This window comes from Hypomesus nipponensis, chromosome 10, assembly GCF_054491055.1.
Source record: "Hypomesus nipponensis isolate SF chromosome 10, ASM5449105v1, whole genome shotgun sequence".
In the NCBI taxonomy this organism is placed as follows: Eukaryota; Metazoa; Chordata; class Actinopteri; order Osmeriformes; family Osmeridae; genus Hypomesus; species Hypomesus nipponensis.
The window spans coordinates 3,681,823-3,705,000 of NC_140370.1; the positions used below are offsets into that span (position 1 = coordinate 3,681,823).

The window sequence follows — 23,178 nt, forward strand, 5'->3', positions numbered from 1 at the left end:
TGATGGTGATGGTGTTCTGGAAATGGTTAGTTAGATTACCTGAGGTCACGTTGTGGTGAACTCGAGCTGTGCATGCATGTGTACTGTGACATAGTGTCCCTCCAAGGGGACCTGGGACCATATGTGGCCAGCAGGTGGAGGAATAGCCCAGACCCACCGAGCTCCAGTCTGCCTAATTGAAGGTGGATAGGACTAATGACACACGCCTGAAGCAGGTTGGGGGTGATTAACTGAGACCCATATCGTGTCTGAGGATTCTGGTTGGGAGAGCGTAGATGACCGGAAGAGGCGTGAGAGTCGAGACGCGTTAGATTGGAGGGAGTGCTGGACTATTGTCTTTTGTCCATCCACCCCAATTTTGGTTCCCTTTTACGAGGTGGTTTTCTTTTTGTACTTTTTGTTCCGTTTGTCCTCGGGGTCCTGGGAGAAGGACTGTGCTGTCATCTGCTTCTGGAAATAAACAAACCCAACCCTCTTATCTTGCCTGGACCGGATTTGTTCCTGTGACCTGTTACAGTACGTAGATCATCCCTGGCTTGGACCCCCCCCTCCCTCCCTCCCCAGTTTCTCCCTCCCTCCGGATGGGTGCTTCCAAGTGGGAGACGAGAGGAGGGAGTGACAGGGCTGTAGCTTGTGTAAGCTGAGAGCGCGCCCTGACTGGAGCCGGACTGTGCGGCTCTCTGGTTCAGAGAGCAGGTCATCAGTCACTAATGCTGCAAGAGCACACAGGAAGTCTGGAAGGACAGCGAAGGCGTTTCAAATGACCTTGTCCGAATGGCATTTGGCGTTGTCGTTTGACAGGGAACAGGAAAGGTGCTGACGGCTAGAGGATGTCTTTCTCCGTCTCTGTTCTGCACGTGCCCTGACGCGCACTTGCTTAAGCAATTTTCCTTTTCGTCAAGCCGTCATATTTCCCTTGGCTCTCTCCATCCCCCTCTCTTTGCCTCTCTATGTCTGTCTGTCTCGCTCGCTTGCGGGTGTGTAGGTACCTCCTGTGAGAGACTGGGTGGCTTCTTTTAGCGTTCTCTCTGCCCTCCAGGGACTGCGGCGCTCCCAGAGGGCATGTGTGCACCGGTCACTTGGCCAGAGGGAAGGGGGTCGGAGGTCGGGGAATGGACCATGTTGGCCTTCTGCTGACCATCCAAGTGTTTTCCTCTTCTCCTCCGTCTCTCACGCCCTCGCTCAGGGAAGAGGGTAGGAAAATGGAGGGGCCATCTGTCACCAGAACCTAGCAGGATTTGTAGTCCTCGCGCTTTTTGAGGTCGTGGCAATGTCACGGGAGGTGGGACCTGTGAAATGGGAATTTCAGCATTTCAAAGAAACGGGCCCCCTTTTTTTGTTTGTATCAAGTCGATTCCGATGTTTTTGGTCAATGCTCAAGATGCAGGTTTTTCGGCGTGACCCCACACACACACACACACACACACACACACACACCTCCCCCGTGTTGGGAGGTTTCAGCTCATGCCCGTCTGTCACTGTGTTGTCACGGGAGCTGTGTGTCAGACCGTGTGACTAAGGGGCTAGACGCGGAGGAAGAGAAACCGGCCCTGCTTCCTGTTCCTCCTCTCCCAAACGCACCCTGACTGACCATGCTAGCCCAGAGCTACTTGGACTTGTAAGATAATATATATATATATATATATATATATATTTTTTTTTGTTGTTGCTGGGATTCTGTGTTCTGTTCTGAGATTCGGACAAGATCCAGTGTCCGAGTTCGTAGGGTGAAAGTGAGTGTGTTGTCAGTGGTGAGGAGAGTGTATGAAGGGGAGGGCACCCGGGGTTGGTGTCGAGACGTAACGGGTGTGTTCCCTCTGCAGGCGGTTGAGTCAGAGGCCCACGGCCGAGGAGCTGGAGCAGAGGAACATCCTGAAACGTGAGTACACATCCAGTATGTACCCCAAATCTACTACTCCCTTTACACATGAGCACACACTGTTTGAGTTTGACTTGATTTGACCATGATCTATGAGGCTATGATCTCACCATAGTCAAAGTGTCAACTGGGTCTCACTTGGGCCCTCCACGTAGTCAGCGTTCCTCCATATCTGCACTAGTCTGTGTGCTAGCATGTAGCCAACGCAGGCTGTTACAGGAGCTGTGTGGGGGAGGCCTGTTACAGGAGCTGTGGGGGGGAGGCCTGTTACAGGAACTGTGGGGGGGAGGCCTGTTACAGGAGCTGTGGGGGGGAGGCCTGTTACAGGAGCTGTGGGGGGGAGGCCTGTTACAGGAGCTGTGGGGGGGAGGCCTGTTACAGGAGCTGTGGGGGGAGGCCTGTTACAGGAGCTGTGGGGGGAGGCCTGTTACAGGAGCTGTGGGGGGGAGGCCTGTTACAGGAGCTGTGGGGGGGAGGCCTGTTACAGGAGCTGTGGGGGGGAGGCCTGTTACAGGAGCTGTGGGGGGGAGGCCTGTTACAGGAGCTGTGGGGGGGAGGCCTGTTACAGGAGCTGTGGGGGGGAGGCCTGTTACAGGAGCTGTGGGGGGGAGGCCTGTTACAGGAGCTGTGGGGGGGAGGCCTGTTACAGGAGCTGTGGGGGGGGGAGGCCTGTTACAGGAGCTGTGGGGGGGAGGCCTGTTACAGGAGCTGTGGGGGGGGGAGGCCTGTTACAGGAGCTGTGGGGGGGGAGGCCTGTTACAGGAGCTGTGGGGGGGAGGCCTGTTACAGGAGCTGTGGGGGGGAGGCCTGTTACAGGAGCTGTGGGGGGGAGGCCTGTTACAGGAGCTGTGGGGGGGAGGCCTGTTACACGTTCCTGCCCCACTCGTCCTGCAGAGATGCATCAGCCTCCCCCCTCTATCAGAGAGCTAGCAGTGTGAGACTGCCCTCAAACACTGATTAGGCAGCAGCAGCACATGTCCCAGAGACGCATCCTGTTTCAGCTGGCAGAGCAGGGGGGGAGAAACGAGAACCGGGTACGAGAATACATGATGCACATTTCTGTCAAGGTCAGGTAGCTGCTCTCCTAGTTGGAGTTTCAGCCACTGACGAATTCTCAGAAGAAGGCAATGTGGTTGTTTTTTTTTTTTTTTTTTTACAATTGAGAGGGTCCTTGTCTTATAATTAGCTTGGAGTGTAGCCAGTAGCTGTTTGGCTAGTAGGACTCTGGTGACGTGGAATCATTTTGTCTGAATAAAACTGGCTACGACGTTGAATCTGAACCCCATTCTTCCTAAAACAGAGCTATTTTGAATCCTGAAATTACATTTTAAAAATCTAAATCAAATTAGCAATGCGAACAATCCTCCCAAAACAGGCTGTAAGGACAAACAGTTTGAGGCCTTACGAAATGCAGGGGCATGGAATACGAGGGGAGTGTGTGCACTGCATGTTAATGCACCTCCATCATGCAAATGTAGTTCCTCCTTGGTAGTGCTCAGCCACTTTCCTACAGGTGTCCCTCCCCCGTCTCCTCCTGACCCCCTCTCCTGTCTCCACAGCCCGGAACGAGCAGGAGGAGCTGGAGGAGAAGAGGGAGATTAAGCGAAGGCTGACGCGGAAGGTAAGCCTTTCAAACACCCTGCCCCCCGCACCCCCCCGTCCTCCTCGTTCTCCAACCACAAGGCCAACAACCTGCAGACCCCTGCTGCTGTTCTGGAAGGTGACGTGGGGGGGGTGCACAAACGCCAGAACGATGACTCAGCAGGCTTGGAAGTGGAGGAATGTGTGAAATCAGTGGCATTTCTCCATACTCCATTTTCCCTCAGCCTCCCATGGAGGGGGGGTGGGGGGGACCGATGTCCTTGGCCCTTCCAGAGAAGATGACGCCAGACCCCCACACCACCTTCACCACACACACACACACACACACACCCTGAAACGGCGCCTGTTCCTCTCACCTCAGATTGCCTAGCAGCACGTTCCCCTCACCTGCTGGGTGCTGGCTGAACACACACAGACACACAAGCCTCCATGGTCCTGTGACTCAGCGTCACCGTGCACCCGACTCAGAGCCCGTTCACACACGCCAGCCTCCATCCTGACTCAACCCCCCATCCTTGATTATTCACATGGAAGCGAGCCACAACCCTCCTCTCTCCTCCTGACCCTCTCTCCTCCTGACCCTCTCTCCTCCGGACCCCTTCTCCTCTCTCCTCCTGACCCCTTCTCTCTCCTCCGGACCCTCTCTCCTCCGGACCCTCTCTCCTCCGGACCCTCTCTCCTCCTGACCCTCTCTCCTCCGGACCCCTTCTCCTCTCTCCTCCGGACCCCTTCTCCTCTCTCCTCCTGACCCCTTCTCCTCTCTCCTCCTGACCCCCTCTCCTCTCTCCTCCTGACCCCTTCTCTCTCCTCCTGACCCTCTCTCCTCCTGACCCCCTCTCCTCTCTCCTCCTGACCCCCTCTCCTCTCCCCTCCTGACCGTCTCATCTCTCCTCTCCCCCAGCTGAGCCAGAGGCCCACGGTGGAGGAGCTGAGGCAGGCAAAGATCCTGATCCGCTTCAGCGACTACGTGGACGTGTCCGACGCCCAGGACTACGACCGGCGAGCCGACAAACCCTGGACCCGGCTCACCGCTGCCGACAAGGCAAGTACCCCCCCTCCACTTGTTCTCCCTCACACAGTGTTCCACCCACTTGGGCCTGGGTCAGGTGATGGTGGAGGGGAGGGTGGAGGGTTAACCTTTACTGCACGAGGCCTCCTCCTCACTGAGACTGCTCCTGGTATGCAGCACATCCAGAGGTCGAAATATTCACCGCCAGCACCGGCTTCATTGATTTCCCGCCATCGCGTCAGAGGGTGATGTGGGCGAATGGGTTGGATTCCTACGTTGTACCACCACTGCAGCTGTGGCGTGCCCTCTCTCTGTCAGGAGCACGGCGAGACCTCCGCTACCTGGAACAGCCCGGACTGCTGCTGGAACTCCGCGAGGCGGCAGGGCCGCTGCTCGGAGGCAAAGCGCCGGAAGGACGCGCTCCGCTCTCCTCTCTGGCTGCTCCGCCTCAGCTGTTTTGTTTCAGCATTACTTCTTTCTGAATTCTGTTATTCACCCATCTATCTGTTTACCGCTCTGTAAGTACCCCCCCTCCCCCGAGCCTTCCTGCCTGCCTCTGCAGCCTGCGTCTAATGAGGTCCATCTATCTGGGAGACGGCGCCCTCCCTCCTTCGCGACTCTCGCCCCCCCCCCCCCCCCCCTCGTCTTTCTCTCTCGGCTTTGACGTCAGGGACGGCAGGCAGGCAGACTGCGGACCGCGCCGGGTCACACCTGACCACGGCCCACGTGAGAGAGCGGTTACACAACGCCCAACTCACCCCCCCCCCCCCCCCCCCTCCTCCGTTGCGTAACGGGCAGACGGAGGCCCCAGGACCCTTCGGCCGAGGCCTCTCTCTAATGCCGCTCGCCTTCCGAGGCTGACGTCTGCGTCCGAGGGTCAGCATCTCGAGCTGGCGTCGTCCGCAGTCGGGCTCACTCCGCGGAACCAGCGTCGCGTCAACCGTTTCACGCGCCCACCTTTGCTGGGGGTGATTGTTTGGTCGGCACTGTGGGATGAACGTGACGTCCAGCAGAGGGAGCAAACCACAACACCCTTTGGCGTCCATTCATTCCCTTTTTTAACATCCCCGTGAATATCAAAAGCGACCGAAGGTACCAAATATATCAACAAACTCGGGTGATGTACACGGAAGAGGAATTGTTTGGAGGTGAGGAGGTGAGAGAGAGAAGGGGAGGCTGCAGTCTTTGAAAGAGAATGGAACAGCTTCCCTCGTGACGCTGGTAAATGATGCATGAAGAGCTCCGAAAGGCCTCGGAGCGAGACGCGGGGGGGGGGGGTTGCGGTTTGTTTATGCGCTAGCTCCGTCCCTCGGCCCCCCCCCCCCCCCCCCCACCACTTCTCACTTTCTCGTTCCCTTTCCCCTCTGCAGGCAGCCATACGGAAGGAACTGAACGACTTCAAGAGCAACGAGATGGAAGTGCACGAGTCCAGTCGCCATTTAACCAGGTGAGGCGGCGCGCGCCCGGTTTGAACGCGCGTCCGTACGGAGGGACGCTCTGCGGAGAGGCCTCGTTCGACCTTCCCGTAGGAACGCAGCACGGGAACTCGCTACCAACCCCGTTTCGATTTGAAACAAGTTTGGACATTTGATATTGTGTTTCATGACAGTTGACGGTACATTGAGGCCTTGTTTGACACCGCTTTTGTTGGGTTGTCCGTTCTCTCTAGGTTTCACAGGCCGTAGACCACCACTGTCTCGGGAGCCACCAGCCCGGGGTGCTCCTTCTCCCAGAACCACAAGTGCTGGACAGTTCACCGTGCCCGTTTCTACGACAAGGCCATGTACTTACTCAAATGCCTTTTTTTCCAAGACCCATGCAACTGAGTTGGTTCTGCGCCCCGCCCCCCCCCCCCCTCCGCCTCTCCCGAGGGTGTAAACAGACGCCCTCTCCGATGCCGTAGTAGCACGTTAACTCGTTCCTCGCACACTTCCACACCTCGTGTTCTCTCGTCCCCCTCGGTGGAACAAGCGAGCCCTCCGCTCCCCTGTCCTCCCTCCTAGCAGCTGAGCTCTCGGGGCAGGCGCTCGGTGACCTCGGCGTCGAGACGGCCGCTACCCGCATCGCCCGCCGCCTCGCCCCATCTCCGGCGTCACGGGCGAGCCATCAGGGATCACCGCCTGTGGACGTCTGGTCGTCCTCGGCGCCTCAGTCCGTGGACCTGCTGAGGACGTGGAGTGGGTCCGCGTTGGACTAGGGTCTCGGCAACCGTAGTCGGCTGTTTAAGGGCCTGCTGCTGTTCGATTTGCCATCTGTTGTTGTTTTATCTATGGGTGAAAGGAGAGGGAAAGGGCCACGGCACCAGTCATGTGCAATGTCCTCCTCTGCTCGTTTTCCCGACTCCACAGCTCCCCCTGGGGTTCCCTCTGTGTCACTGCTACATAGTCTCATCCCAACTTTCATCCCCCAAGATGTGCAATTCTCTTCTATGACGACTGTGTTGATATCTGTTGCTAACTGTGAATTAGAGACGGTAGACGTTGTTTGCCCTCTCCAACATGTACATATTGTTTATACTGAGGTACAAATCCTATAGAAAGCGTTTAAAGATGCAAACGGTCGATATAACATTTCATGTGGGGGCTTTGGTAGAAGCTCCATCTGGCAAACGTGCACTGCTGCTTTCATGTCACAGCTTTGTTGTCGTTTTTTTTCAATGTGATTTGTATTTGTTTTGCACTTGCTTTTATCAGCCCTACTTTGATTTGAAAGGGGTGGGTTCTGTGGCTTCGAGGGTGTCACAGACTGTGACTAAGACAGGGCGTCCTGAGGCAGGCTGAGGCTTGAAACATCCAGGGACGTAATTTCCTTTTTTATTTTTATTTTTTTACATACCGTCCACTTACTGAAGCACTGTTGCACACTGTACTTTTGACGTTTGAAAAGTTCTCATTCCTGGTCTCTGTATTTTTCGAAAGAACAAGTCTTTATCAAGAATGAACATTTTATAAAATATTTTTCCTTTACTCCTGTTGTGTAAAATCCAAGTAACTATTGGCCATTCTGTAGTACGAAAGTCAGCATATCATGCAAGCTTGACTAATAGAATTTCTGACCCATGTTTTTATTTTATTTTAATTTTTTAACTGAGGTTTGTTTCACTATGGCCATTGCTGTTCTGTCAATTCATCACTTTTTTTAATGTAAATTAGCAATATGATGTTTAAGCTATGTAAGTGAGTAAGGGTCATCTGCCTCCTACATGTGGGTACAGCTGCTTCTGCACAGTGCTAAATCCCCTCGTTTGGTCTCTTGAATGATTGCAGGGGCAATCCAGTAGAATATGGTTTAGTACCTTGTTTGGCACGTTTTGGTTTCACGTTTATATAGAGGTTCTTACGGTTTGAAGCGGTACAATGCTTAATACACAGGTTCTTACAGAGTCCCAGTGACTTGGATTGATTAGGCCACCTATACATTTAAAGAGCTATTTGGAAATGAGGGGGAGGTGACGTGCTTCATGCTTCAACTGGCTTACTTCTGAATCCAGCATGTCATCCGTTGATTTTGAGCACAGGTGTTAAGATGCTAAAGTATTGGTACTGTATTGCTCCATGTTGTAAAGAGCCAAATGTCAGCCCCTCATTTTTTCAAGCCGGCATGAGGGAATGTTGTGTTGGAATCACTGAATACTAATTCAGCAATAAAACCTTTTTTAGTTGACAGATCCATTCAAGTCAATGAATGCCATGTATTTTTCCAGATATGTACGTTGCTAAAAATCTGAACTCAAATCATGCTTTCGGTTCACTTTTTACCCAGTGCAAAACCAGTGGACCAGTCCTACAAGTCCTGGTTAACTTTTGAGTCAAATCAAATACATTTACCTTCAAACACTTACGTTTTTAAATTGGTGGTATTGTAATTGATCAAGGCCAGATTTTTTTCACTAAATGATTTCGTTGTGAACTGACATTAAATATCCTATATTTGTGTCTGTCTGTCATTCATCTGCCATGTTGTTTCTGTAACCATGGCAATATGACCATTAAATGCTGCTGGGTGCGTTGTGCCTGCCCAGGAATTGTAGCTGACTATTGAACCTTTTATGAAAAGGGGAAACCATGTTGAGTGTGAATACATGTGTGAGAGAAGCAACAATATGATGCTAAAAATTAAATAGCTTTCACCCCCCCCCCCCCCCACACACACACACACACACACACCCCAAAACAAGCAATACGGAGAAGCACAGCTCTGTCACAATGACATTTTTCAAGGCTTCTTCTGTAAATACATCAAATACAAGACACCGATGGTGACAATTCATTGTGATTACCATGAACATGTCACAACATAGTCATTTGATTCTTCTAAGTTCTAATCCAGGCATTTTGGGAATCGAAGTTTAAAACGGACACGAGTACAATGTTGTGGACATTTTTACATGTTCCCCTGTGTCAGGTTAGTGCCCATGGCCTGGATGCCAGCAGCATGACACCAGTGGAATATCATCTGAAGATGCTGCTCACCTGATGTCTCATTACCTGTCATGTACTTACTTTGCGCAGGTGGACAAATGCATGTAACAGGTAGAATGGTTTGTTTATGTCAATGAAATCTTACTAAAAGGATTTTTCCAACATTCATGCTTCACTGTTGTCAATTATTTCCAGACATAATGTTTTTATTTATTTGACGGCAATGGCGGTAGGTAATCTCTGTTTACCGGACAACTGCACAGGAACCAGTAGTCCACCGAATACGAACTACTTTTAGGTTGAAAGGTTTATTACACCCAAATACTACTGTTTTGCCATCGCTAAACAGGTTGCTACACTGCAAGATGAGCAGTTATCGGAAGTTTGGGCACCCAACAGCAGTGCCCAAACTCCCTCATGCTTTTGTGGGTGAATGGGCATCAAGTCCCACAGACGCTCTAAACTCTCGTAGACAGCCTTCCCAGAACAGGCAGCTGTTATAGCCACATGGGGGCAATAACACAAGTCAATATGTTACAACTCCATGATATTGCCTTTAATTTTGTGTTGAGGCATAAAATGAACTCATTTAGGTGTGATGGTCAGGTGTCCCAATACTTTTGTCCATGATGGTCAAGTCAATATTATTGATCCCGCTAGGGGGAATTTGTAGACAGGTATTAAAACACATTCACTCCATCATAAAATACTACATAAACAGCATACCTTGCCACACAAAGACAACACACAATACAGTACAAGGATTACTTAATGTTGAAAACCCAGAAATAGTTCCGTCCATGAATACTCCATGCCATTCATGTATGCATATTTAGCCTCCCAATAGCAAAACAAACAAAAGAATCCCCAAATCATTTTGTTCTGTGGGTGGGAGCAGGGCCGGATTAACAATTGTCTGTGCCCTGGGCAACAAGGCTGGATTTACCTGAAAGGGATGCACGGGCACCATCTCGCAGTCTCTTTCTTTTTTTCTTCCCCTGACTCCTGTTGTCTTTTTAAACCCATTTCAGAAAAGTTGACTTAGCCAACTGTCAAAGTTCGTCAAGCCACTGAGATAAGGAAGGGTACCCACAGCGAGCTTGGTGAAGTTGAGTGTGTATTTGTTTTGGTGGGGGGGGCACCATCGTAACTTGTTTTGAGCGTTTAAACATATCTCTTGTTCTACCTGTTTTGTAATATACGTGCCAAATATTCTATACTAAAATAATATCGGCATTATAAGCCGCTGCTAGCCATGGTGGTGCCCTAAGCATAGACCTTATTCCTTTATGATGCCCCACCCCGAAAATTACCAAACATATAACTCAATAGCCTACCAATAACGCAACAGCAGCATCACAATGTAACACATATTCAGAGGTGGTGGTTCTCTGCTCTGTATCTGTCCCTAAACAGCTGGTTGAGGGTGGTTGATCCGGGCTTGGCAGGGACGGGCTAGAAGTAAAAATAGGACCTGGACTTTGATCCAGACCGGCTCACCGGAACCGCCCCCGTATGTGCCGCCACAGCTGCCCAGCCAATGCATCATTCTGTGTTTGATGTGATGCTAGTTACGGATGTCCCGACTTAATGCGAGCGTGCAACGTGCGCAAGCGACATTTTTTGGCCTTTATTTGAGTGCAAAATAGTTTTTTGAGCTTCATATAAAATAAACAAAGCCGTTTTTCAATTGGTAAAACCTTGTCTAGTGAAGGTCTTTTTGTCTCTTAATTTTTCAGCCCCACCCTTACCTTTCTTTAGCCTGGCTCTGCCCTCCTACGTACTTCCTGAACTTTACAAATCACAATGATACTGTATATATGTATATGACCACCAGGTCACCTTGTACATGTGCTATGTGATGAGGGACGACCAGCAGAGAGCCATGGTCGCTTTGCTTTGTTCACACAAACGCAGAGACACGTGTGTGTTTGTGTCTGAGAAGATGAGAGACCCTAAAGGATGAGACCTTTGACATTTGTGAACCAAGTTGCACTTGAGACGTGATTGTCTTGGTGTGAATGTGTTGGAGAGAGGACAGCCTGGCTATGTGTGTCAACCTCTATAACCTTGGAGATGCAGACAGCATTAGCCTGTCTGATCCCCGGTGACAGAGACACAGAGGACTCGAGCACAGTGTTTAGGTACACAAACACACACGCCCACACTTTTAGCTCACTGCCAGGATATATCACATCTCTACTTTTGTGTGCTTGTGTGTGTTCGCCAGAGCCTGTATATATTGTGAGAGGTGTCACAGTGAGATTAGTGAGCCCTACGAGATGAGGCCGTGCCATTGTCCTGAGTTTAGCCAGGGTAAGACCTCCACCAAAGCTAACAGCCCACTTCTTACGGCTGTATCTACTGGACTGTTCCACTGGTGTCCTCCTGTCCCCATTGAAGATTTGTTACACTGGTGAGACTTGGACACTAGGATGCACAACCCTTTCTCACTCATAGGAACACGCAAACACACACCCTCACACAAACATGCGTGCGTCTGTGTGAATCCTGTGTGTGTGTCCTGCCACCCCTCAGACTAGACAAGGTGCCAGCGCCCGGGCCCTGCTACAGTACGTGGTAGTCTGGGCCCTCCTACAGCACGTGGTAGTCTGGGCCCTCCTACAGCAGGTGGTAGTCTAGGGCCCTCCTACAGCACGTGGTAGTCTGGGCCCTCCTACAGCAGGTGGTAGTCTAGGGCCCTCCTACAGCAGGTGGTAGTCTGGGCCCTGCTACAGTACGTGGTAGTCTGGGCCCTCCTACAGCACGTGGTAGTCTAGGCCCTCCTACAGCACGTGGTAGTCTGGGCCCTCCTACAACAGGTGGTAGTCTGGGCCCTCCTACAGCAGGTGGTAGTCTGGGCCCTCCTACAGCAGGTGGTAGTCTGGGCCCTCCTACAGCAGGTGGTAGTCTGGGCCCTCCTACAGCAGGTGGTAGTCTGGGCCCTCCTACAGCAGGTGGTAGTCTGGGTCCTCCTACAGCACGTGGTAGTCTGGGCCCTCCTACAGCAGGTGGTAGTCTAGGCCCTCCTACAGCAGGTGGTAGTCTAGGCCCTCCTACAGCAGGTGGTAGTCTGGGCCCTCCTACAGCAGGTGGTAGTCTGGGCCCTCCTACAGCAGGTGGTAGTCTGGGCCCTCCTACAGCAGGTGGTAGTCTAGGCCCTCCTACAGTACGTGGTAGTCTAGGCCCTCCTACAGCAGGTGGTAGTCTAGGCCCTCCTACAGCACGTGGTAGTCTGGGCCCTCCTACAGCAGGTGGTAGTCTAGGCCCTCCTACAGCAGGTGGTAGTCTGGGCCCTCCTACAGCAGGTGGTAGTCTGGGCCCTTCTACACCTGTGTGTGTTTCTACGAGAGTGTGTTTTAAAGTGTGTGAGTGTCTGTATGAATGGGTGCATGAGTCAAAATGTGGGGTCAACGTTCTGCTCCTTCCTCTGTCTCTGCCCCCCCCCCCACCACCACATGCCTGCCATACACACACACAGTCACAGAACATCGGTGTGAGACAGAAGAAGTGATGTTCTCCACCACAACAACATATGGTGATCTGATTCTTATAGAAGGAGGCTCAGAAGGTCTGCCTCATGTTGAATGACGGTGTTCACCCGGTGTATATGTCACGGAACACATTTGTGTCCATCATCTCGTCCCACACCTGGGAGAGGAGGTTAGCAAAAGACCCCTGTGGATGACATAAGAAGAGACATGGAAGAATGGAGAGAGGGAGAGGAAATGCGGAAGGGGAGGACAGACCAGGAGACACCAGTATCATTGTGTAAGGCTGGTATCATCCTATCCAGGTCTGGACTGGGACTGAACAACAGTCCGGGACTTTGAAACGCAGACCGGCCCACGGCCGTGTATTATCATTATTATTTTTACATTTACAATCCATTTAGTCATTTAGCAGACGCTCTTATTCAGAGCGACTTACAGTAAGTACAGGGACATTCTCCCCAAGGCAAGTAGGGTGAAGTGCCTTGCCCAAGGACACAACGTCATTTGGCACAACCAGGAATCGAACCAACAACCTTCTGATTAATAGCCCGAATCCCTAACGGCTGAGCCATCTGATCTTAATTTTTTTGCATCATGCTGCGGCCGTTTGACCGGCATTAGGAAAATCGGAAGAGTTTCTACTTGACGCGTATCACACAACATTGCGTAACTTACTGTCGCATTGCTAGCCATATGTTGATAAGTAAGGGTCAAGATGTGGTCTGATTGGTTGTTCTTGTGCATAAATGGAAATGTGAAGCATTGTTCTGTGGATTTTTGATCTCCTGAGACCTTCTCCTCAGTTCTGGCTTGTCCTACTCCTTCTCCTTCCTCACCTCTTGCTTTCTCTCCCTGATTAACAATCATGATTTGCTGATTTAAAGCCTTCATTTTGTTTGCCTTGTCATTCATTTGCAATGCTATTAAATGCAAATTTAATTTAACCTTACTTTGAACATTCTTGCTCTGATTTAACCCATAGAGTCAAATAACTGTAATTTCATTAGTATGAGCATCATTTGGTTAATGTTAATACACTGTTCAGTTTCCCTTCTTCCTTCAAACATAGGGGAATTAGTTTTGGTTGTTTGGCCATTATTGAACCCCCAACAATTTCAGTGATGGTATGTGATGGCAGTGATGTGTGTGTGTGTGTGTGTGTGTGCGTGTGTGTGTGTATGTGTGTGTGTGGGAGGTGGGCTATTTAAAAACATCCAGAACTGATTTCTGAACAGTAGATGGCACTAATGAGCATGTGTTTTCAACTTTAACAAAGGAGACTGGAAATAGAAACTTGTGGAAAACTCAACAGATACGTGGGGAGGAAAGCAGCACTGTTTCTGTGTTGTCAGTATTCAGGATCTGGCTGTAGTGGCGAAGATTTTTAAGCTACCGAAAGATAACTTACATACCAGCCGGTGCAAGAGTTCCAGTCAAGGTCGATCCACTTGGGCTTCCCGTGATTGCGAAACAAGTTTGGAATGATCGAAAGTGCTGTTTATCTTTTACGGAAAATTTCCAGTTTAGAGAGAACCATCTGGAACAGCTGTCCCTGTAGGCTGTTTGACAAGTAGAAAGCAGGTTAAATCAATCCGTTATGTGCCTGTATAGTGATTAGAGGTTTGGTTGCGAAACAGTAGGATGTGTTTGAACTTTTAACCCTGGCCAACAGCCATGGAGTGCCCCCAAACTCGCATTTCCCTGAAACCGGCTTGCTCAACACTGGGCTTTTTCTGTGGGAGGAGAGTATAAAACTATGGAGACTTTCAGTGCTGGAGACAGACAACAGTTCAAGATGAAGACTCAGATCCAATCCTACTTGTTGCTGTTGGTGGCCATCCTGCTGGTGAAGGCTCAGACACCATCTGAGCTCAGCTATGAAGACGTCTTATCAGGCCTGTTTGCCAGTGGAGATGCTGACGGACGCACTTTCCGTCCACTTCTAGAAGAACTCCAAGAGGACACTGTGAGTACAATGACACAATGGCACACACAAAAATCGTATACAACTGTTAAAAAATAATTTTTTATGATTGTCCAGACTATGCATTATTCAGTCCTTTTTTGACGTGTTTTCCCAGTTGAACTCTGCAAAGAAAAGACTGTCTTTCATTGCAAGGGAGACTGTGTGCAATGGGGCACAGGAGCAGCAAGGCATGCCATGCCCTCTGAAGCAGAATGGGGTAAGACCAACTATTCGAGACATAGGGAAGAAATGTGAACTTAATCTACTGATATCAGCATGTGAAGAGAGAATCCCCCTCTGTTTATGACTAATACATGAATTCCTCATTGTAGCAAGCATTGTCGTGCAGCCTAGTGGTTAGCCATGCAGTACAGGATTCCAGCAACATTGATACCTCCAAAATGTCTTGTCAGCCCATGAAGAAAGAGGATGCTTTAAAGGTAGGTCTAAAAACATTGTACATCATCATTTCAGTGTTGACATGTGTTACCTTTGACTGAAATGTCTTACCTTCTGGCTATCTTTGCTTTGTGTTCCTGACTGCAGCAGAAGATTAGGATGAGGAGGAGTAAGTCTGGAAAGGGTTCTGGCTCCAAGGGCTCCAAGGGCTCCAAGGGATCCAAGGGGGGTTCCCGTCCTGGGGGTGGGTCCTCCATCGCTGGGGGAGGCAACAAAGGAAGAGGAGGAACTCAGACAGCATAAAAAACGACTTTGGGGGCGGGGTTGTAATTTCCGCTACTTTTTCTGTTGATTTTTTATTTTTTTATTTTTTTATAGTAATAAAGAATCTCAGAATGAATGATTGTCACATTATTTTATTTCAAATCAAGAACATGACATCTTGGGACACACTGTAATGATTTAATACACACAAAATATGAATAATTAACCTATATTAACTATTCCAAAAACAAATATGTTTACTGTAAACCTGTGCTGAAAACAATTAATTTTTTTGAATTTTCAGCTAGTTCTTAAATGACCAAGCAAAACAATAAAAAACATTCAACACTAGAATGGGGAAACGTAACACCTTGTACCAGTCAATGTCTTTTGGAGATAATAATCAAGCTGCCACATCTCCATAACTAAAATCTCATGGCATCAGCAAAACATCAGTGACGACAAATGAAGAACAGTGATGCCCTTGTAGCATATATATCCACTGACATGACACCAACCTTTCCCCCAATAGGGCAAACCTTTACTGACCAGAGGTAACAGCAACCAGGTGTGTGATTGGCCACAGTGCTTCCAAGTGGCCGCACTGTGGACAACAACAATACTAGACATGGTGATGCAATGCTTATATACATAAAGTGAGAGAAGCTGGTCAGGATGGTGAAATACACAAAGTCCCTTTGAGACCACTGCACTTAAAATGTAGTCGATGCGCTTATGCAACATAGGTTAATGTTTTTGTCATTAAAACATAGAGTAGAGTTAATGTTAGCTTAGCATAAATAAACAGATGTTTTTTCTTCACATACAAACACATAATAGAAAATAGTCAGCTACCTACAAATGGGTGAGCGGGGGGCTGATGTCTGTGACTTTTGAGGTCTTATAGGGGTTGTGAGTTGTGCGATTAATACCTAAATGTATTCCATCCATAAGAATAGCAGTGTTTAAGATGATGGTGTTACGTCTCAAGCCATTATGGTTACAGTCACTATGATACATTATACTATTTCATGGGGTAGGCTACATTCAGCATTGCCATGCAGTTGTATTTGTCCTCAGCGAGATGCACTTCTGAAACCACTAGGTGGGGCTGTATCCCAAAGAACTGCAGTTGTTTACTCTTATGTAATGTGATCATCTTTAAATACTCTTCCTTGTGCAAAGGGGCATTTTCACTACATTGATTTCAAAGAAAAGTACTGCTGTAAAAAATACCGTGGGAACTTGGTTAGTCCATGCTTACACGAATGCAATGCTTTTTGAAGGAACGAATGTACGCGTTAAGGAGAGGGTGAAAATGTTAAGACACGATTTGTTTCTTTCAATAAAGAAAATGCGTTTACCGAATAGTGGGCCTACGTTGTAGCTGGAAAACATTTACCAGACCCTCAGACTTGTCCCCCTCAATGTTGACTTCATTGCTACGGCCTTTTTATTGGGAAAGAACAACCTAGATCTACATATACCCGTGTAATGTAACACCAAATTCTGTGACCATCGTTTTCACGGTGACCATCACAATATGTGATAGCCCAGGTTGAGCTGGTGACAGTCTTTTGGTTATACATAGATAGTTGGTGATTGTGTAAAACAGGTGTTGTGCCATCAGATGCACGGCTTCCTTGAGAGGCACCCCCTTGCCGGAGCGCGCGAACCCTCGGAATCAAAAAGTGAAGGATTGTCTTCATAACGCAACCAAACGGAGGGGAGACAGATGTCTCACATTATACTTTATTTGTCATACAATTCAAGAGAAGAATGTCCTTGTTATTTGTGTAAATACATGTTATATACCAGGGTGACCAGAAGCATATGACCCTGAAAAGGAGGACAGTCCCAAAACGTTTTGTGTCACAATTCCTAGTGATGGGACCCAAATGCAGACCGGGACTGGTAGGTGGTGAAAGAAAAGGTATTTATTGGTGACAGGTGGGTACAGGTGATGGTGGTAACAAACGTGCAGGTCCACCCTCACCACTCAGGTCGGTGGTGAGGGTGGTTAGGCGGGAGTGAACGGGTTCCAGGTGCAGAGTCTGAAACAGAGGAGCAGGTGTCCGGTCACAAAAAATATGGAAACGATTTGCAAAGCGAACAGGATGACTAGAGATATACTTCAAATCCAGACACTAAAGCGCAACGTTCTGGTACGTCCACTGACCCACCGGGAATTCTCCCGGTGCTTCCCATAGCCAGTCCGCTACTGGCTATCAACATAAAATGGTCTTAAAATAAAAACATAAAAAACATAAAAACATAAAATAACCTACAGTTGTTTTTATGCATGTGCGGATCCACAGGCGGGCAAGGGGCACACTCTAGAGCCTTCACTGCCCCCTGTAGATCCTCCCATATTTGTGTGACGTCTGCTTCAACTACGCTGCTTAATCTAATGTGACAAGCAGATGAGATTTAAGATGTAAATACATATCCTGCATTTTTTCTAAACAAACGTTATAAACTTAGTCTGATACGATGTACAGTGACAACAGCACAATCTACGGTCACAGAATACAATGGTCACAAAATGTAGTTAAACACCGGCTCCAGCAACGAGACCCACTTTAGGCTATAAATGCAAACCAATTTATTTGACGCTCTATCTAGATTACTGTAACTTTACTGCGGGAAGCGTTACTTTGCTGGTAATATCGATTGCTCTGATCAAAATAAACGAACGTAGCCTTAATTTTATACATATATTCTTTTTTATTTATAAAATACGGATGTAGTAGGCTACCGTCGGTGACTACCAGTAAAATCAATCTAATTCAAGCAGTTTAAATGGTTGCAATACATTTTGCTAACCACCAGATGCCCCTGTGCTCTCCATTTTCAGAGCGCCGATCCTCCGGAAGAAACCACCAAAGCTTCAGATGCACAGAACAACACAGGGTCAGACTGGGCACTGAAATTCTTAGGACAAGACAACGCAAAGCAACCTGGCATAACATAACATGTACACAGAACATAGATTAAGTCTATGATAAGCTAAAATATAGTAAACCTCCTAATATACAATAATATACAATATTCAATACAGTATACTAAACCTCTAAATACACATAATAACCTATACTAAACTCATAAACCTATGTTAACCTATGACAAGTGAAGTAAAATAGTGCAATATTGCTGATAGTGCAACCAGTAGCTGAAAGTGACAGTGTGTATAGTGAGAAGTGTATCAGTGTCCATATCAATGTCCATTCAGAAGCCTGATGGCCCTTGGAAAGAAACTGTTGTCCAGTCTGTGTGTGCCAGACCGAATGCTTCGGTAGCGCCTGCCATAAGGCAACGGGGTAAAAAGACTGAAGGATGGGTGGTAACAGTCTCTTGGAATCCTGCCAGCTTTCATGAAGCATCGTGTGTGGTAGGTGTCCTGTAGGGCTTGGAGCTTCCTGCTGATGATGAACTCAGCAGAACGGACCACACTACATAGGGCCTTGCGGTCCCTGTCTGTGCAGCTCCCATAACACACTGTGATGCAACCAGTCAGAATGTTCTCTAGTGCATCTGTAAAAGTTAGTGACGATGACTGAGTCCATACCAAACTTCTTCAGTCTCTTCAAGAAGAAGAGGCGTTTCAAGGCCGCTTTTACCACCTTGTCCGTGTGAGCAGACCAGGTGAGATCATTGCTGATGTTCACCCCGAGGAACCTGAAGTATATAAAATATATTAAAGTCGATGGAAAAAAGCCTAGCTTTTGGTAAAATGGACATAAGCTAGGCATATATTTTGATTTACATACGTGATGCTTTCCAAATAGAAATATTCCAAATATTTAAATTGTATTCTCAATTTTCTTTTAAACCTGTATCACAATCTAGAAACAAGACCATTTTATCACTTAGGCTATTTGAATAATCTTAGGAAAAATGTCAAAAATGATGAATGAAACTTGAGACCCAAATTATTTGATTGTCTCCAATTCCTCTTTACAAAAACAACATTCATTTTTAAACCCCTTCATTGAACTTAGTAATAAAGTAAAACAGTACAAGAATAATATTGATTTATAATTTTGTAACGAGTTTCTTAGATTTTTTTAGGAATTACACAATTATTAATGATGTGACCATACTTTCTTTAAAGAACGAGAAGAGTTTGTTTCCAATTCATTACAGCATTAGGAAAAACACTTTTTTCTTGTTAAATTCTTTCTAATATGGGCTAAATATTGTCAAACATTGTATCCCTAATGTTAACACCCCAACAGTAAGATTTGGAAAATAACCAATCACAGGATTATAGCCTACATTTGACCAAAGCTTCACAGGACATCGTTTGCCTATCCCTAGGTTTACCATGAAGGCTAATACAGCGTCTGTTTAATTAACTAAATGTAAAAACATTTGTATTATCTTATTTATTTTGACCCTTCACAGGTTAAATGTGACGGCACAAGGAGGCGCGGCACAATTCTGAACCTTGCCTCTTCCTGTCTGCTTTCTACCTCATAGTGGTTGGGAAATGTATTTCTTTAGTTCAGTATTTATAAGGGGGGAGGACGTACCGTGTTTTATTGAAAACACATTTCCCATAAAGCAATGCGTTGTTGACAGCGCCCCCATCTTGTATCCCCTCATGAATATATAGTATCAAATATTTGCGTAAGAGGTAGGTTCATTTCATATTCTACCATAGTATTTCTGTGTAAATGAGACGTACAGTCACGTCTCCGCCCTTGCACTGATCCCAATGCGAGCACAGCCTCTATTCCGCGGATTTCGTCGGTTAAATGTTTTCTGGAACAGTGGAGCTTCCGACTGGAACACGAAGGCAAATAAGTGAATGAGTAGTGCTAGAAGTAGCCTACACCGCCCAGTCGGCGGACATTTAATGTAGGCTATTGTTTTTATTTTAGCAAGCTTTTAAATGTAGAAAGTAGATGTTTAGCCAAGTGCGCACCGTGATCTAGTGGACTTTTCATTTGGCACGATGGAAAGTGCGTGGACAGAGGATGGATTGGCAGATGTAAGTGCGACGAAGTTCAAGAAATCCTGCGGACTGCCTGTCGCACAGGGGACTCCGGCGGATGATGGCGGTGGACATTTGTCAGCTTCTCGTGTGAAGGTGAGGAATGGGAATAACCTATCTGAAACTACCGCTGCTGTGGAGTCGAGTGGTTTGAATAAAAGTATTGGGACGACATCCACAAATGGCCGGAGCTTATCCAGCAACTCCAACTCGCTCCTGTTGAGACGGAGGAGGTTGAAGCGAAACCTCTCAACCACAGCTGCAACCACTACCACCTCAGCTGTCACCGCCGCCTCCGGCGTCAAGATGAACTCGGCCCTCTCCTCTGCCTCTTTACACACTCAAAGTCTGGATAGGAAGACTTTGTTGAGACATCGACAGAACATGCAATTACAGCCCTCAGACAGAGAATGGGTGCGAGCGGATTTGTACAGAGGATCCATACATGTTCACGACAGACTCACGCCTTCATATCCCAGGCCGGTGCTTTGCACGATGGACACCACAGCCGGCGAGATGGCGCTCCGTCTGAGCAAACTCTGCAGTAAGTCATACTCTGTGTTGCGCATTTTTTGTAAAGATAACCTTAAGACTGATCAGAACGGAAACTGTAATGAGAAATACGCATGTAATGCTAATCAATGCAAGAATGAAGATGGTGGTATTAAATGCAACCATCTGAGTTCTTTGGGAACGACGGAATTCCGAGGCGGCCTATCAGACCAGGCTAGTGACAGCCTGAGGCTGTTGCTTATGGAAAACGAAAATGAGAGGCAAAAGCAACAGGATATCGATGCAAAACTTTTTACTCCAGACTCCGAGTCGCAGGATAATATAACATGTTCGCTGTCGGATCTGAATTCAAATTCGAATATGGATACGCCGAATGACGACGATTCGGAACAGAGGTTGAATGGATTGGACAGCTATGGTTTGAATTCCGGTTCGGATGTGGAGAGTAGTGCGTTCGATGACCTGAGCTCCGGGGCCAGGCTCAGTGAACACCGGGACTCCCTCAGCGATGACATGATCCTGGGCACTGATGCCTCCATACTAAGCCCCACGTTTGACAGCGTCACGGAGGGCCTTGACACATACGGTAGCTCCTCAGACGAACTGGAACTCGATGCAAGCATCGATCCGCTCCCACCACATCTTCCCAATGGGATCAACTCTGTCTCTGCTAACTACAATCTTCGCAACGTTGGGCATTTAAATGGCATGGCAGATGATAAGGGGGCAGGTAACAGACTCGAACCTCTAAATCTGGGCAGCCTGCCATCCAGCAGCAGTGCAAGTTCATTGTCCAGAGCCGGTTTGGCAGGTACTGCGCCCGACATCCAAGACCCTGACTATCGCCGAGGCGCCGTAAAAGCCGGCTTGACGCCCGACCAGAGTTCCGACTCATGGGACTCCTGTCCCCAACTTTACGTCCAGCTCCACGGCGAGGCTGTCCGGAGGCTGGGCCAGGAGGAGCGGCCTCTCCAGATTCAAAATGACTTCCTCTTCAAACTTGGATTTAAGGATCTGTGGCGGGTGCAAGAGGAGGGAATGAACACGGAAATCGGCTCCCTGCTACGCTTCTATGCAGGTAATAAGTCACGTTTTGTTAACTTCGTCCAGCACTTCCTGTTTACCAGCACAGTCGTGTGTGTGGTTATGAGGATCAGACACAGGTCTCCTTGTACTAAGACAGGGTAAACCTAAACCTAGAATCTCCTTTAATGTATTGAACAAAAGTCAGCTAAGTTAGCTAAAATGACACAGGCCTACAGATAGATAGAACAGATAGAATAAAGCAGCCCCATTCCTTCCTGAACTCGTTAGCCATCAACTCTGACTGACACATAGGAGAGTAGCACTCCAGAACCGAGACAGAAGAGTAATAATGTGCACCTGTATTGGCCGGGTAAGCGTGAATGAAACGTAGCTCACCTAATTCCAGACATGTAGAGGCCTGCAACCCCCACAGTTGACTGTGCGTGCGCTGACAACGTGAATGGGGTTCGGCAGGGTTGTGCGAGTGTGATGGTGGGGGGGGCGGTTGGGGGGGGGGCCTCAGTAGAGGTGCCCTGCCAGAGAGGGACCTCCTAGGATTTTGGAAGTTGTCGTTTATTTTTAAACGACAGCATCCCCCCCGTCTTTGTGGGACGCTAGCGGCACGCTCGGCTCCCGTGGACTCGCATGACATCGCCACAAAGCCACCGACTTACGGCCCTCCGACGCAGGCCCTGTTCTGGCTTCTGCCCCATGACCGTCCCCCAATGAAAAGCCTGAATGCCCGTGTGGGGGTGCAGGGAGGGGGGTGCGGGTGGCGGGGGGGGGGGGGGGGGGCTATAAACCCTGGCTCTGTGTGGAGCCTGGTGAATTCTGGTCATTAAGATGCCGCACAGCGCACCATCCCTTTGGCACGGTCCGCCGCTACTGTCACACCCGCTATCGAGCTGCCAAGTTAGCGGGCCCAGCGAGAGCTCAGGAAGCTCTTTCTTTCGCCCCCCCCCCCCCGCCATCTCTGCTGGGGGACTGGAGACGATTAGTAAAACGCCGTCAGGCTCTGTCTGTGTACCAGGCTCTGACCAGGAGGGGTCAGAGGTTACCGAAGGTGGAGGCGCCGGGTTTTTCTTCCCCGGTCCAAAGCCACCGAAGTGTTGAGACGTCCACCCCCCCCCCCCCTCCCCCTCCCGGTGCTCTGTTCCAAGCACTGGTGTCCAGAGAAGGAACACGCAGTGCCCAGGGGGGGGGTCAAGACCCAATGTGAAACCTGCGGAATTGGCTACATGTTGATATCGTCTCCGTTCACCTTCACGGTCACGTGCGCCCCTCAGACCTTTTGTGTTGCCGAAAGGCCGAGCGGGTTCGAGAATGAGCCCATTTAGATGGGTTTGGACGATAAACTGCACGAGCGGGGCTCATGCGGTGAGCGGCGGCCTGTGCTGTGCATTTGGGTGTGTGTAACGCTGTTCCACAGGCGTGTGTGTGTGTGTGTGTGTGGCAGTCAGCTGAGCCGGCAGCAGCAAGGCAGGGCTTTGATGCTCCTTCAGAGGCCAACGCCTCCTGGCCCCATGTGAGCCAGCTTAACTCTGGTCACCTGAGCCCTCCCCACCCACCCAGCCAGCCAGCCAGCCAGCCAGCCAGCCACAACCAC

At 48.8% G+C, this 23,178-nt stretch overlaps 3 protein-coding genes across 7 annotated transcripts in view; all 3 read left to right on the forward strand.

Moving 5' to 3' along the window:
- LOC146270855 (phosphatase and actin regulator 1-like) overlaps positions 1-9,084 on the forward strand; it is a 39,637-nt gene extending 30,553 nt beyond the window's left edge. For 2 of the 4 annotated variants that reach the window (XM_084707169.1, XM_084707167.1), the window contains exons 8-12: positions 1,824-1,894; positions 3,439-3,500; positions 4,383-4,527; positions 5,865-5,937; positions 6,160-9,084. In XM_084707169.1, the coding sequence (XP_084563295.1) occupies positions 1,824-1,894; positions 3,439-3,500; positions 4,383-4,527; positions 5,865-5,937; positions 6,160-6,175 (367 nt within the window). In that variant the 3' untranslated portion in view covers positions 6,176-9,084. The remainder of the gene's footprint in view (positions 1-1,823; positions 1,895-3,438; positions 3,501-4,382; positions 4,528-5,864; positions 5,938-6,159) is intronic. The other 2 variants (XM_084707170.1, XM_084707168.1) reach the window with 1 other exon arrangement.
- Positions 9,085-14,146: 5,062 nt separating this feature from the next.
- LOC146270856 (uncharacterized) lies at positions 14,147-15,170 on the forward strand. 2 transcript variants are annotated; one of them, XM_084708298.1, is made up of 4 exons: positions 14,147-14,371; positions 14,487-14,588; positions 14,704-14,811; positions 14,921-15,170. In XM_084708298.1, the coding sequence occupies exons 1-4, from the start codon at positions 14,162-14,164 to the stop codon at positions 15,071-15,073; spliced, it is 573 nt and encodes a 190-aa protein (XP_084564424.1). In that variant the 5' UTR covers positions 14,147-14,161; the 3' UTR covers positions 15,074-15,170. The 2 variants fall into 2 exon arrangements, with proteins under 2 accessions (XP_084564424.1, XP_084564423.1); XM_084708297.1 differs by having other exon boundaries at positions 14,172-14,371; positions 14,918-15,170.
- A 4,510-nt stretch (positions 15,171-19,680) lies between these two features.
- phlpp1 (PH domain and leucine rich repeat protein phosphatase 1) overlaps positions 19,681-23,178 on the forward strand; it is a 37,937-nt gene continuing 34,439 nt past the window's right edge. Inside the window, exon 1 of the mRNA XM_084707092.1 lies at positions 19,681-21,624. Within this exon, the coding sequence (XP_084563218.1) occupies positions 19,995-21,624 (1,630 nt within the window). The 5' untranslated portion in view covers positions 19,681-19,994. The remainder of the gene's footprint in view (positions 21,625-23,178) is intronic.